General features: G+C 41.3%; 1 protein-coding gene across 4 annotated transcripts in view; it reads right to left on the minus strand.

Moving 5' to 3' along the window:
- Positions 1 to 15,512, minus strand: part of ccdc18 (coiled-coil domain containing 18) — a 140,892-nt gene that overhangs the window by 80,508 nt on the left and 44,872 nt on the right. For all 4 annotated transcript variants that reach the window (XM_041208706.1, XM_041208705.1, XM_041208707.1 and 1 more), the window contains 4 exons: positions 14,954 to 15,260; positions 13,338 to 13,474; positions 4,980 to 5,116; positions 620 to 819 (listed from right to left, as the gene is read on the minus strand). In XM_041208706.1, the coding sequence (XP_041064640.1) occupies positions 620 to 819; positions 4,980 to 5,116; positions 13,338 to 13,474; positions 14,954 to 15,260 (781 nt within the window). The remainder of the gene's footprint in view (positions 1 to 619; positions 820 to 4,979; positions 5,117 to 13,337; positions 13,475 to 14,953; positions 15,261 to 15,512) is intronic.

The following is a 15,512-nucleotide window of genomic DNA, read 5'->3' on the forward strand; positions in this document are numbered from 1 at the left end:
ATTCAAAAGTATGTACTTTCGGCCAAACATTTTTTTTAAAGTTGCAAACTGATTACAAAAGAACCAAGAGTGGTGGTAGTGGCACTGCTAATACTACTATCACCACAAAATAATATATATATTGCCATTTATCATCAAGTAATCATTATTTTTTAAAATCTGAATTACCCATACTTATATGTCAACAATGAAACTCAGAATCAGAGCACTAATAAATCAGCACAACTGGTAAGCAAATCCCACAATTGCTAAGTAGATAAAATGCATCAAAAGTACTCTTGAACTGGTTTATACTGATCAAAGGTCCTCTAGGTTCAATCTCCAATAATCGGGAAAGCTGATGTCAGTCAGAACAGTAGACATGTCATTACCATTACTCGAGAGTGGAGGGGGGTGGGGAGGAGGGAGCCAACTCAATCAGCACTCCTCCTTAATTTCCAAGTCCACGCAAGAAAGTTCATGCATAACAATCAAAACAAGGACATGTCATTCACCTATGACACCTCTCATGATAAATTAACCCCACAAAGCAGAAACGTCCATTTGGACAAGGCAAGAAAAGAAAATCTATGTACTAAAATGGAGTTGTGGACTCTATCTGGATGTGTAATTTACGCACCTCCTCTTCCACCTTTCCAATGCATTTGCTTTTTTCCGACAGTTGTTCTTGTATCTGCTGAAAATTATTTATCTGCTCAGTCATCCGAGTCTGTAACGTTGAGATTGTAGCCTCTGCCTCTAATAATTCTGCCTGCAGCTTCTCAACTTCTATTTGTCTACATCGCTCTTCTAAGTGCTGGTCCAGGGACTTGCCGGCATCTGACAAATCATCAGAAATAGCAAAAGAAAAAAAAGTCATTTTACAAACCCAATAAAGTATCATCAGTAACAATGCTCAAGAGCTTTTGTTTCAAAAGAATGTAAAGAAGAAGTGCTGAGTTAGTTGATCTCAACACTGTAGTAGGGGAGATCTCAGCATGATGGAGCTGGGGAGGAGCAGGGAGGGCTCCTGATCACTTTTTGATCACTTGTTACCAAGTGTGAACAAATGATCATCAAGACAAAATTGAGCATGCTAACATGTCTCTGAAAACAGTTATCTCCCATCTAGAGAAATCAGAATTTAGATCAAAGAGATTTTTCATTTTCTCTGGATGTTGCATTACCATGGTGTCAGCCTATAGTAACAGAAGCTTGGTCACATCCAAAAAACAACCACCTTCTGATTATTGTATTTTATGCCAGCTGTACTGATCAGCACTGCAAAATTCATTTGATGTGTTTGTGCTGATGTAAAATCCCTTTGCAAAGGATTAAAGCAAATATTATCTGGTTGACCTCTGTGCTTGAAATCTCATAAATAAGGCAACACTGGACAAGTTATAAATCTTCAATCTTCCATCATTTCTTGTCATTTTCACAAACAGGAATCAGGATTATGGTACTGTAGAAATAGCACTCAAAAGATTTCAGTAGAAGAAGAGACAAATCTTCCCTAGGTACAGACTGAACAATTGTTTAAATCCTTGGCAAAGATTTCTGCACTAGTCACATCTTACCATCTGTGGTTAACTAAAGAAATTAAGGAAAGCATCAAACTAAAAGAAAAAGCATACAACTCCACAAAGATGAGTGGCAGGACAGGTGATTGGTCAGAATATAAAAGGACAGAGAATGACACAAAGGTTAACCAGGAGAAAGAAATTAGAGTATGAGAAAAAGCTAGCTAGAAATGTAAAAATGGATAGCAAAAGCTTCTACAGGTATTTAAAAAGGAAAAAATTAAAGTGAGTGTTGGTCCTCTAGAGAGTGACAGTGGGCAGTTAACAGTAGATAATAAGGAAATGGTGGAAGAAATGAACAAATGTTTTGCTTCTGTGTTCACTATGGAGGATACAAAAAACATTCCAGTAATAGCTGCAAATCAGGAGGTGAATGGAAGAGAGGGACTTGGTGAAATTGAAATCACTAGGGAAACAGTGCTGAGCAAATTGATGGAGCTGTGGGCTGGCAAGTCTCCAGGTCCTGATGGACTACATCCTAGAATCTTAAAAGAGGTGGCTAAGGTGGTAGTCGATGCACTGGTGTTAATTTTCCAAAATTCGCTTGATTCTGGAAAGGTTCCATCAGACTGGAAAGTAGCAAATATAATCCCTCTATTCAAGAAGGGAAGGAAGCAGAAAACTGGAATCTATAGGCCGGTTAATTTGACATCTATCATGGGGAAGTTGTTAGGATCGATCATTAAGGAGGAGGTCATAGCTGTGCCTTGAACTCTTCTAAGTGCCATCAGGAAGAGTCATCATGGTTTTGTGGAAGGAAAATAATGTTTAACCAATTTATTGGAGGTTTTTGAAGGAGTAACATGCATGGTGGATAAAGGGGAGCCTGTAGGCATATTGTACTTGGATTTCCAGAAAGCATTTGATAAGGTGCCACGTCAATGGTTATTACAAAAAATAAAAGCACATGGTGTTGGAGGTAACATATTAGCATGGATAGAAGATTGGCTGGTTGGCAGAAAACAGTATGTATAAATGGGTCATTTTCGGATTGGCTGGATATGACGAACAGAGTCCCACAGGGGTTTGTGCTGGGGCCTCAACTTTTTACAAGTCACATCAATGACTTAGATGAGGGGAGTGGAGGCATGGTAGCTAAATTTGCAAATGACACAAAGATTGGTAGGAAAGTAGGTTTTGAAGAGGACATGAGGAGGTTGCAGACAGATACAGGTTGAGTGGGTGGGCAAAGATCTGGCAAATTGAGTTTAATGTGGGAAAATGTGAAGTTGTTCACTTTGGCAGGAAGAATAAAAAAGAGTATTAGTTAAATGGACAACAGCTGCATAATTCTGAGGTGCAGGGGGATCTATGTGTTCTAGTACATGAGTTACAAAAAGTTAACTTACAGGTACAGCAAGTAATTAAGGTTAATGGAGTGCTATCCTTTATTACAAGAGGAATTGAACATAAAAGTAAAGATGTTACGCTTCAGTTATACAGGGCTTTGGTGAGACTGCACCTCGAATACTGTGTGCAGTTCTGGTCTTATTTAAGGAAGGATGTAAATACGTTACAGGTGGTTCAGAGGTGGTTTACTAGGTTGATATCCGGAACGACTGGGTTGTCTCATGAGGAAAGGCTGGACAGACAGGGCTTGTTTCCTCTGAAGTTCAGAAGAGTGAGGGGTGATTTGATTGAAGTATACAAGATCCTGAACGGCCTTGACAAGGTGGACATGGAAAGGATGTTTCCTCTTGTGGGTGAGTCCAGAGCTAGGGGGCACTGTTTTAAAATTAGGGGTCACCCTTTTAGGACTGAAATGAGGAGAACTTTTTTCTCTCAGATGGTTGTGCAACAGGAACTCTCTGCCTCAGAAGGCGGTGGAGGCGGGGTTATTGAATATTTTTAAGGCAGAGATAGATAGATTCTTGTTAGGCAAAGGAATCAAAGGTTATTGGGGGTAAATGGGAATGTGGGATTCGAAACACAAGCAGATTAGCCATCACCTTATTGAATGGCGGAGCAGGCTCGAGGGGCTGAATGGTCTACTCCTGTTCCTATTTCTTATGTTCTTATGTTTCTAATTTGTTTTTAAAGTAAAACTACTTTTTAAATGAAAAGGAAAAAAATGAGCCTCCTTCAATTGCCATCTAAACAGTCTTTATTTCCAAGACTTGGCAATTTTCCTTCAGTGCCTTCCTGAAGACACACTCTTCAAACAAGTGGTGTTATAATTGATGAAATATGGGATGAAATAGCTAATTCATCACTTACAGAAGGATAAAGACAGTCCTCCTCCTTCAGGTACAAAGCCCTAAGAGGGAATCGACAACCATGGACTTCCATTGGATAGGTCCATGATTATGCTTGGCAAAGTACTGCAGCGATTTGCCAAAGCCTTCTGCAGTTGGCCGACGAGGAAACTCTCCTGCTCTCAACCACCTTCCATCAGGCAGAATGGAACGATTTACAGGCTGATAATCAACCCATTTGGCCAGGTTCTGAATGCAGCTTCCACGGCCATCGAGTCCTGAAGTGGGACTTGAATCTGGTGCTTCTGGCCCAGAAGTAGGGACGCTACCACTATGCCACAAGACCTCAATGACTTCCACTCCGGCCTGCTGAGAAAGTGCAGCATAGCTGCTCTGGGAGTCCCTTCAGTGCAGTGCAGGATCATTAGGGGAAGTGAAGCCATCCCCATTTTTACAGCAATACCTGCCAAAGGTGGTAAGTTTAAAAGTCTCAGCCACTTTGATAGGAGAGAAGGTAAAATGATGAGGGTTTAGAGTAATCAAACAAGGTGGGGGGGGAGAGAGAAAAGAAGTAGGTAGGTGTGAGGAATCGGATAGTCAGAGGGGTTAGTGGGATGGTACTGGGGATTTAGTTGGGGGGTGTAACTGGAGGGCAGTCAAGTGCTCAGATGTGGGCGGAGGTAGTTGGAGGGTGGGGGGTCTGGGGCGTAGTCGGGGGCAGGGGTGGGTCGAGGGTTAGTCGGGTCATTCAGGGAGCAATGGGAAGGTAGTTGGGGAGCCTGCGGGGTGTAGTCAGAGGGACCCGTGGGAGGGTGTGTTGGGGTCAGTATAGTTATCCAGGCGTTAGAAGTAGGTTCAATCCTTCTAACTTTTTCTGGGCAACTATTCTGCTAAGAGAGTCTGAACCATCCGAAGTCTCCAATTTAAAATCAGACTTTCAGATGGTTCCAGGCGTTGGGAAATTGCCCGTTGGTAGTTGAAACTTGCTGGGAATCTCCCGTGCTGTTCTTGCATCGGGATTTCCGACAGGTCCCCCAATGCACCTTCCAGAACAACCCCCTCCAAGCCCTGACTCCCACCAGGAAATGGAAGGTCTGGGCCAATATATTTTGACATCTATTCTGACAAAACCTACAAGCTCAAAATCTTTACTATTGTGCTATGGTTAGATTGTTACTTTCATATTTATTCTCTGCTCCATCTCAAACAAGTGCCAACTTACCTTTCTTATTTCTGTCTGATATTAGCTCTGGGCTGGTTCTATCCAACAATTCGCAATTTCTGCCTGAAGTGTCACCACATTCTTGCTTTAAGAATTTCAGTTTTTGAATTTCAGCATCTTTCATGGCTAGTTTAATGCTAAAGGAGAAGAACTTTAGTCCATCAAAGCTATAAACTATGACATTTTAAAAAATAAAAAATCCTTGACCAGGTCTGTACTTGCAAGCTATCATAAAACATATTGTACAGCACAGTAGACAAGTAAATATCATTCTTCGTTGGATTCATACACAAATTTTTAAAATAACATAGTGGACTCATGATTAAATGTTAGAGCATGTGGAGTTAGGGGACAACTAGCTGAATGGATAGCAAACTGGCTAGAAAGCAGAAAACAGTAGGGTTTAAAATTTGTTACTTAGGCTTGCAAATAATGATGGTGGTGTTCCACAGCGATCAGTGCTAAAACCATTATTGTTCACCACTTACATAAATGATCTAGACTCTGGAATCAAGAGTACAATATCAAATACTGCAACCACACCAAATAGGGGAATATCATTTATAAGGAGGAAGACTGACAAAATACCACAAGACACTGAAGTTTGCTAAATGGGCATGCAGGTAGCAAATGCATTTCTATATGGGCAAGTGTAGAGTGGTCCAGTTTGGCATGCAGGATAAAGAGGCCTCCTTCTTGGAAAAGAATTCCAAATGGATTGGAAGTGAAAGAGATCTACGGATAGTGATGTACAAAAATCAGAAAAGCTAACAATGCAGATTAACAAAACCATAAAAGTGAAAATAAATCACTGGGATTCATTACTGGAGCAACAGAAACAAAGAAGTTACATTAAATATATAAAACCTTGGTGAGGCCACAGTTAGTGTATCGTACACTTGCTCTGGTTGTCATATTACAACAAGGATATAGAAACACGGGAGAAATCGCAAAGATTTACAAAGATGATGCCTTAACTGAGAGGGTAACAATTATAAAGGAAAGACTGAGCAGAATGGAGCTCTTTCCTTGAGAAAAAAAGATTCAGAGGGGTGACCAGGGAGTTCTTTAAAATTACTGTTCTATGAGTCTATTTTCAGTCATGGAAGTTGTGGTCAATGTTATCAAGCAGCACTTAGTCTCTAATTAATCTGCTCACTGGTGCTCAGTTTGGGTTCTACCAGGACCGCTCTACAGTCTTGCTCCAATTATGGACAAAATAGCTAAATTCCGGAGGTGAGATGAGAGCAACTGCCTTTGACATCAAGGCAGCATTTGGCTGAGTGTAGCATCAAGGTGGCCTGGCAAAATCGAAGCCAACAGGATCAGGGGGAAACTCTCCACTGGCTGTAGTCATACCTAACACAAAGAAACATGGTTATGGTTGTTGGAGGCCAATGTCTCAACCCTAGGACATCTGCAGGAGATTCTCAGGCTAGTTTCCCAGGTCCAGCCATCATCAGCTGCTTCATTAATAACCTTCCTTCCATCTGATCAGAACTGGGGATGTTTGCTGATAATTGCAGAGTGTTTAATACTATTTGCAATTCTTCAGATACTCAAGCAGTTTGTGCCCACAGGAAGCAAGACCTGAACAACACTCAGGCTTAGATTCAAGAGTGGCAAGTAACATTTGTGTCGCACAAATGCCAGGCAATGACCATTGCCAACAAAAGAGAATGTAATTGCCTCCCCTTGACCATCATCGAATCCCTCACCATCAACCTCCTGGGAGTTACCATTGACCAGAAACTATTGGACCAGCTATATAAATACTGTGGCTACAAGAGCAGGTCAGAAGCGGAGTATTTTGTGATGTGTGACTCACCCCCAGATTTCCCAAAGTCTTTCCAACATCTACAGAATTGTGATGAAATACTCTCCAATCGCCTGGATGAATGCAGCTCCAACAAGATTCAACAAGCTCAAAAATCAGTCACGACAAAGCATTCTGCTTGATTTGAGCTAAATTCACTCCTTCCACAAGCACTTTTGCTGCAGTGTATAACATCTACAAGATGCGCTAAAGCACTCACCAAGGGTTCTTCAACACCTTTTGAAAACTCCATGCTCATCACCAAATATAAAGGGCAAAGGCAACAGGCATAAAGAAACATCACCATCTCCAAATTCCCCAAGTCACACACCATCCTGACTTAGACATATGTTGCTGTTTCTTCATTGTCATAGGGAGTTCTAGGATTTTAACCCAAACAATACTGTGGTAGTAACTTCACCACATGGACTACAGGAAATCAAGAAGGCAGCTCACCACCACCTTCTGTGGGAAAATAGGGATGGGTAGTAAATGCTAGCTTTATCTGTGACCCCGATATTGTGTGAATGAATACATTTTAAAAGAAAAGGTTCAATGTAGAGAAGACAGTCACAAAATTCAGCTCTATGTTTTTGGCACTACAGGAGCCCTGAGGTGATAGAAATTGCAAAGTTCTGCTTCTGACAACCTCCAACGTAGCTTGCACTGATCGTCGTTAGGAAGAACATTAGTGCGGGCTGGAAGCATGCAGTGTTGGCAGTTAATGACATGAGTCAGCTTCCGTTGCTGATATGGCACCCAAACTGCCATTTTGGACCTTATAAATACCATCTCCTCCAAGGGGAACAGGAGATGCAGCTATGCCTGTCCCAGCCAGCTCTTTGCCTGTTATACATCACCTTGCCCCACAAGAGAGTGGGAAGAATGTCAGTGAACGTGTTGCATTAGGTGATGTTTCCAGCTATTCAGCAATGACTGGCACATGTTAAAGTGACAAAATGTGGGCTTGAGGTTTCCAGCAGTGGTAAGTGTGTGAGGGTTAGGCATGAATCCTGATTGCCAATTGGTGCATGACGGAGGTGTGGTGCACTGAGCAGTGCGAGGTTGGTGGTCCGGTGAGTAGGAAATGGCACTGCAGATGCATTCATTGACCTTAACTACTCATGCAATGTCACTGAACTTTTATCCAGTACTGCAGCCAAGTCCTCAGTGCCAGACTCCTTGCTTGATCTTTGAAGCTATCAGCTTCCATTTCATTTGAAGTGCAAGGCTGAAAGGTTGCATTAATAGATGCAGGCTGGCTTTAACACCACCACCTGCAAGTTACCCTTCAAGTCACACACCATCTCTGTCTTTGGGTCAAAATCCTGGAACTCCCTTCCTAACAGCACTGTGGGTGTTCCTACAACTCATGGATTGCAGTGACACAAGAAGGCAGTTCACCACCATCTTCACAAGGGCAGTTAGGGATGGGCAATAAATGCTGGCCTAGCCAGCGACACCCACGTCCCATGAACAAAGATATAAAAAAGCCACAGCACATCTCACAACCAGTAAAAATGCTATGCTTTGTGGCACTTACTTGCGTAGGTGGGTGCAGTGGCGGTGAGGGGATTATACTGGAGAAATTAGAACCAGTAATTGTTCTGAACATTGCTTTGACCTGGAATGACATTCTACCCTTCCTATATATCCTCCTGTGCTCTTTGTTTGGTTTCCAGGAAGGGTCCAGTTACTTTTCTCCATTATCCACAGAAAGCTTGTGCTTTGGACACTAGGTGGTGCAATAGCATAGAGCACAGTATTTTTCTCTCTAGACAATAGTATTGGGATTCAGCTGCAGTTAGTAAAGCAAGGATCACAATTCTGCCAGTTACTAGGGTTCTATGTGGAAGGCTCAATCCAGCTTCAGGTGGGCTTCAGTCCACTTCACCAAACTGTGTGACACAAATCATCACTATTGCTCAGGCAGATCTCAAAGGTGGCTTCAGAATGTCCACAGTGGACAATTCTGGCAGTGCTGCCCACAGACGAATACGACCCATAGTTTCTTTGATCTGATTCGCCAGCTCCTGCTGTTTACTGTCTTGGGACCATAGAACCAGGGAAAGATTACAGCACAGAAAGAGGCCATTCAGTCCGTCATGTCTGCACCAGCCAAAAAATAAAATCTAGCCGCCCATTCTAATCCCACCTTCCAGCACCTGGTCCACAGCTGTGCAGGTTACAGCACTTCAGGTGTAGATCCATGTATCTTTTAAATGAGTTGAGGGTTAGCCTTGCCAGTCATGCCAAAGTCCCATGAAAGAATAAAGAATGCATTACTTCACACTTGTCTGAATTGAATTCCATTTTCCACCCACTCAACCAAACCACTGATATCATTCTGGAGTCAGCAGCTCTTCACAATCAACTACGCAGCCATAAAAATTGGTCTCTGGATTTGACAAGTTTAAGAGGAAGAAACGGAGTTCGCTTTTTGTATGAACATAGGGGATTTTACTCTGCCTGCGTCCTTCATTCAATCGCTGGATGTGCCTGTTGCTGACAAGGACAATATTATTGTCCATCCCAGGCTGCCTCAAACACATGGCTAGCTAGCCACTTCAGAGAACAATTAAGAGTGAACTTTGATGTTGTGGGACTGGAGTCACAAATAGATCTGAACTATATGACCACAGGGGTGGTGGGTTTCTTTCCCTTAAAAAAGGCATTCATGAACCAATTAGGTTTTTACGACAATTTCACAGCCCCATGGTCACCTTAATTGACACCAGCTCTTATTTCCACATTTTAGAAAAACTGAATTCAAATTCACAAACTGCCACACAGGGATTTAAACTCACGTTCTTTGGATTTTTCATCCAGGCCTCCTGATTATTAATCCAGTAACAAAACTATGACACTACAGTACCCACGTGGGCTTTACTTACAAGCATCGCACTTGCGTGTTTGGATTCTTGCCTTTTTTTTTGTGTGCAAGAGTTTATGTTATTGTATCATTTTATGCAGCCCGCTCATTGCTTTTGTTACATCTAGGCAATTTCTAACTTCAAAAGGTTGGATATTCTTAGAGTCCTCCTTAAAAGTTCAAGGTAAGACACATTGTTGGACAGAGTAGGAGGAACCATGTGCCTTTCCAGGTAGGGTACACTTGATATACACTTTCAGATACACGTTCATCATGAAAAGGAAAAAGTTGCTCGAGTCTGTAACTTTGTCATCCCAACCTGGGTGAATTCAAAACTTTACTAGCAGATCAAAGTCTTCTCTGTTCACTTTTAAGTTCCAACAGGGAAAGCTGACACTTTTTTTAAATGTCTGATTACATAGCAAGTCAGTGGGAAAGACTGTCCCAAAAAAAGCTTTGGCTATAGAATTAATCAGTACATATTAACATACATAAATCCTGGAAGCCCTTGTTTGTGATGAAGCTACAAGTGGAGTTAAAACAGGTTAAAATTTCACCCTCTAATAAAATATCTTTTTAAAACAGAACTGATGTCATAAGTTAAAATAAAAACATAGATCTAGTGTACCACAGAGGGCTAGTTAGTTCAGTTGGCTAGCTGGCTAGTGTATGGTTCAGAATAATGCCAACAGCACAGGTTCAATTCCTGTTCCAGCTGAACTGGACTTAGGACCTGCCTCCTCACCCTGGCACTGAGAGTGGAAAGCAATCAGCAAATCACCACTGACAAAAAACTCCCAAGAAAACAGCTCAGGTTGAAGCATCACCAGACAATGAGCCAAGAATCTGCCTTTGGGAAGAGCACACAAGAATGAAAGAATCTAGTGTACATCCATTCTTGAAGATGCTCTTTAAAGATCAACTTCAAAATTTGTAAACGATGTTGCATTAATCAAGGCAGTTAAAAAATACCATAAGACGTAGGAGCAGAAGTAGGCCATTCAGCCCATGGAGCCTGCTCTGCCATTCAATGAGATCATCGCTGATCTGATAATCCTCTACTCCACTTTCCTGCCTTTTCCCCGTAACCCTTGATTCCCTTACTGATTAAAAATCTGCCTATCTCAGCCTTGAATATAATTAACGACTCAGCCTCTACAGCCCTCTGCGGTAAAGAATTCCACAGATTCACCACCCTCTGAGAAGAAATTCCTCCTCATCTCTGTCTTAAATGGGTGACCCCTTACTCTGAGATTATGCCCTCTGGTCCTAGACTCTCCCACAAGGAGAAACAACCTCTCAGCATCTACCCTGTCAAGCTCCCTAAGAATCTTATATGTTTCAAAAGGTTGCCTCTCATTCTTCTAAACTCCAATGCGTACAGGACCAACCTACTCAACCTCTCCTCATAAGATAATCCCTCCAAGCCCGGGATCAACCTAGTGAACCTTCTCTGGACTGCCTCCAGTGTCAGTATATCCTTCCTCAGTAAGGGAACCAAAACTGTTCACAGTATTTTAGGTGTGGTCTAACTAGTACATTGTATAGATTTAGCAAGGCTTCCCTATTTTTATACTCCATTCCCTTTGAAATAAAGGCCAACATTCCATTTGCCGTCCCTGTTACCTGCTGAATTTGTATGCTGGCTTTTTGGGATTCATGCACAAGGTCCCCCAAATCCCTCTGTGCTGCAGCTTTCGTCAGTCTTTCTCCATTTAAGTAATATTCAGCTCCTCTATTCTTCCTGCCAAAGTGCATAACCTCGCACTTTCCCACATTTTATTCCATCTGCCATGTTTTTGCCCACTCATTTATACTTTCTATATCCCTCTGTAGACTCTATGTCATCCTCACCACTTGCCTTCCCACCTATTTTTGTGTCATCTGCAAACTTGGCAACAGTACATTCATTTCCCTCATCCAAGTCTTCAATATATATTGTAAATAATTGTCGCTCCAGCACTGATCCCTGTGGCACCCCCACTAGTTACAGGTTGCCATCCTGAAAATGTCCCCTGCCACCTCTCTGTCTTCCATTAGCCAGTCCTCTATCCATGCTAATATATTACCCCCAACACCATGGGCTCTTATTAAGTAGTCTTACGTGTGGTACCTTATCGAATGCCTTTTGGAAATCCAAATATATTACATCTACTGGTTCCCCTTTATATATCCTACTTGTTACCTCCTCAAAGAATTCTAATAAATTTGTCAGGCATGATTTCCCCTTCATGAAGCCATGCTGACTCTGCTTGATTAATATCAGAGCACTTAGAAATGCATAATATACATCCTTTATAATAGACTTCAACATTTTCCCAATGACAGATGTTAAGCTAACTGGTCTATAGTTACCTGTTTTTTGTCTCCCTCCCTTTTTGAATAAGGGTGTTACATTGGCAGTTTTCCAATCCTCTGGGACTTTTCCAAGAATCTAAGATCTAAGGTTTCTTGGAAGATTACCACCAGTTCATCCACTATCTCTGCAGCTATTTCCTTTAATATCCTGAGATGCAACCCATCAGATCCGGGTGACTTATCGGCCTTTATCTCCATTAGCTTCCCTAGTACTTTTTCTCTAGTGATAGTTATTGTATTTATCGCTCCCCTCCTTTTACCCCTTGATTATTTAGTATTTTTGGTATGCTTTTAGTGTCTTCTACCATGAAGACTGATGCAAAGTAATCATTCAACTCCTCTGCCATTTTCTGGTTCTCCATTATTATTTCCCCAGCCGTATTCTCTAAGGGGCCTATCTTGACTTTGGCCTCTCTCTTCCTTTTAATATATTTAAAGAAGCCATTACTATCCATTTTTATATTACTTGCCAGTTTACCCTCAAAGTTTTTTTCTCCCTCTTTATTATTTTTTTGGTCATCTTCTGTTGGTTTTTCAAACTTTCCCAATCCTCTGGCTTACCACTAATCTTTGTCACATTGTATGCTTTTTCTTTCACTTTGATACTATCCTTAACTTCCTTGGTTAACCATGGTTGGTTTATCCCATTCCGAGCATCCTTCTTTCTCACTGGGATATATCTTTGTTGTGAGTCATGAACTATTTTCTTAAATGTCTGCCACTGTTCATCAACTGTCTTTTCTGCTAAACTCCTTTTGCAATCCACTCCAGCCAATTCTGCCTTCATTCCTTTGTAATTACCCTTATTTAAGTTTATCACAGTTGATTCCAAACTAAGTTTCTCACTCTCAAACTGACTGCTAAATTCCACCATGCTATGGTCACTGTTTCCTAAGGGATCTTTTACTCTGAGATCATTTACTCTGCCTCATTACACATTAGATCCAAAATAGCCTGATCCCTGGTTGGATGCAGGACATATTGTTCTAGGAAACTGTCCTGAATACACTATGAATTTTTGCTCGTGACTACCTCTGGCAATTTGATTTTCCCAATCTACATGAAGATTAAAGTCACCCATGATTAATATACTGCTTTTTTTACATGCCCTCATTATTTCCTGATTTATTCTCTGTCCTACAGCATAGCTACTGTTAGGGGGCCTATAGACTACTCCTACCAGTGTCTTCTTCCGCTTGTTATTTCTTACCTCCACCCATATGAATCCACTTCTTTCAATCCAAGATCATTTCTTGCTTTCTTACTTATTCCATCTCGTACAAACAAACTAACAGTTCTTTTAAAAAAATACCTGAGGTCTGTAAACAATGAATCATTTGAATCAGCATTTAATTTGGAATCCTTCAACCCATTCTCCTTCCTGGTAGAAGAAAAGGCACTCATGGAACTTGAATTCGTCAGTCCTGTACCAGATACTCCACTATCTATCTGCAATACAGAAGCAGGGGAATAAGATTAAATGCATAGACCTCCAATTCTAAGTATCTGGTCAGATTTATAACATTTACTTTAAGCAACAAATTATTACAAAAGCAGCTTCATCCTCAAACTGTCATCATTCTACAGCTTGTTTCATCCATTAGAATACTAATTAGCAACCCCGACTGATTTTCTCCTATTCCAAACTCAAGGTTTGCAAACTCACTATTTACTATATGGTCTTGCATATTGCTAAAAATGGATCTATGAATGTAATTCATCACAAATCTTCAAATTTAAATATATTAGAAAATCTTAATATGCAAAACACTTGATGATCAATCAATAAATAAACAGTTATCTTCCTTACTATAAAATAATTAAGAAAAGTTAGGTTTTATGTTTTAACAAGCACCATTTATCTGAAAGGATTCAATGATTTTTTCATCTGTTACAGCTGATGGAAGCTACCTAAGAGCAAAACAATGGGATGCCCAGAATTGCAAAGGGAAGGAGATCTTGGAAAGTAGATGACATAGCCTGAGAGCCCCTATTCATTACCTCATCATTCCTCAAAGAGGTGACAACAAAAATCTTTGTAATTTTAAGGTGAGCTTACTGGAAGTATCTCTGAATTGAAATCAGTGAATGACAAAGCAGGAAAATGGGAGGGAGAGAGGGCAATGAACTTGTATTCATATTGCACTTTTCAAATTCCAAACTGCTCAATAGCAATGTACAGCACACAGGAAATTCCCATACAAAACAATTTTTAAAATGATCAGATAACCTGCTTTAATGATGTTGGTTGAAGGATAAAAATTAACCAAGGTACTGGGTAAAACACCCGCTCATATTCAAACAGTGGACTGGGACCTTTAATGGCCACTCAACAAGATAAGCAGGGCCAATGGGCCGTAACGTCCGAGCTCCCCAGTATTGGACTGGGGGTGGGGATGGGGGGGCACGCACCCCAAAGTTGCACTGGGGAATCCCTCTCAGAGCTTCACAGGTAAGGGTTTGCACGGCAATAGCCCAGGAGCGCAAACTACCTCTGGGCAGTTGCCCTATGCTGGGAACCATCCAAAAATGCAATTTAAATCGCAAACTTCGGATGGTTCTGGCTGAATTACACAAATAGTTAACCAGGAAAAGTTACAATAAGTAAATCCTCTTCTAACTTCTGAGTAACTAATGTAAAGACACAGACTGATCACCCCACCCAGGGGACTCCCCCCCACACCCCAGGGAACCCTCCACTCCGCCCACCAAGAGGCCTCGAGGACAGCTGCACTGCCTGCATCTCGCCCGGCCTGAGACAGAAGGTTGGGCGAGACAGGCATGAAAGAAATTTAGAGTAAATAATTGGGCACAGAGTGGCAATCTAACGCTGATTGCCACTCCGAGGAAGTTACTCCAAGGCTATTTTGTGAAAAACAGTGTATACAAGTTTGGTGTCCCGCTGATGTATAAACATTTAATCTTTACCTCTTTATTTTCTATCTGTTGCAGTTGTAGAACTGACTCCAAGTTCTTCATCTCCAACTTGGTGACCTCTAGTTCTTTATTGAGCTGAAGCAATTTTTCACTTTGGGAAGTGGTAAGTAATCTTAGACCTGCATTTTCTACCCTCAAGGCATCTGTGTCTTTCAAAATGGCCTCTTTATCAGCTAGTTCATTTTCTAACATCTTAATCTTTTCTTTGGAGTCAGACAATATTGAAAACAATCCTGTATTTTTAGCCTCCAGATCCTTCTGAACCAACTTCACATCGCAAGATTGTCCCACTACTACTCTACAAACAAAAAAGAAATAAAAATGATTACTGGTGTATATGGCAATTGCTCACATGCATTTCTATACCACTGTACACTTATTTGTACTGTTTTAATTAGTTCATGGGATGAGAGTGGCACTGGCAAAGCCACCATTCATTGTCCATCCCTATAGGCCTTTGAGAAAGTAGTGGTGAGCTGATTCTTGAACCATTGCAGTCCATCTGGTGCAGGTATGTCAACAGTGCTGTTAAGGGATTTCCAGGATTCTG

This window comes from Carcharodon carcharias, chromosome 16 (assembly GCF_017639515.1).
Source record: "Carcharodon carcharias isolate sCarCar2 chromosome 16, sCarCar2.pri, whole genome shotgun sequence".
Classification (NCBI taxonomy): Eukaryota; Metazoa; Chordata; class Chondrichthyes; order Lamniformes; family Lamnidae; genus Carcharodon; species Carcharodon carcharias.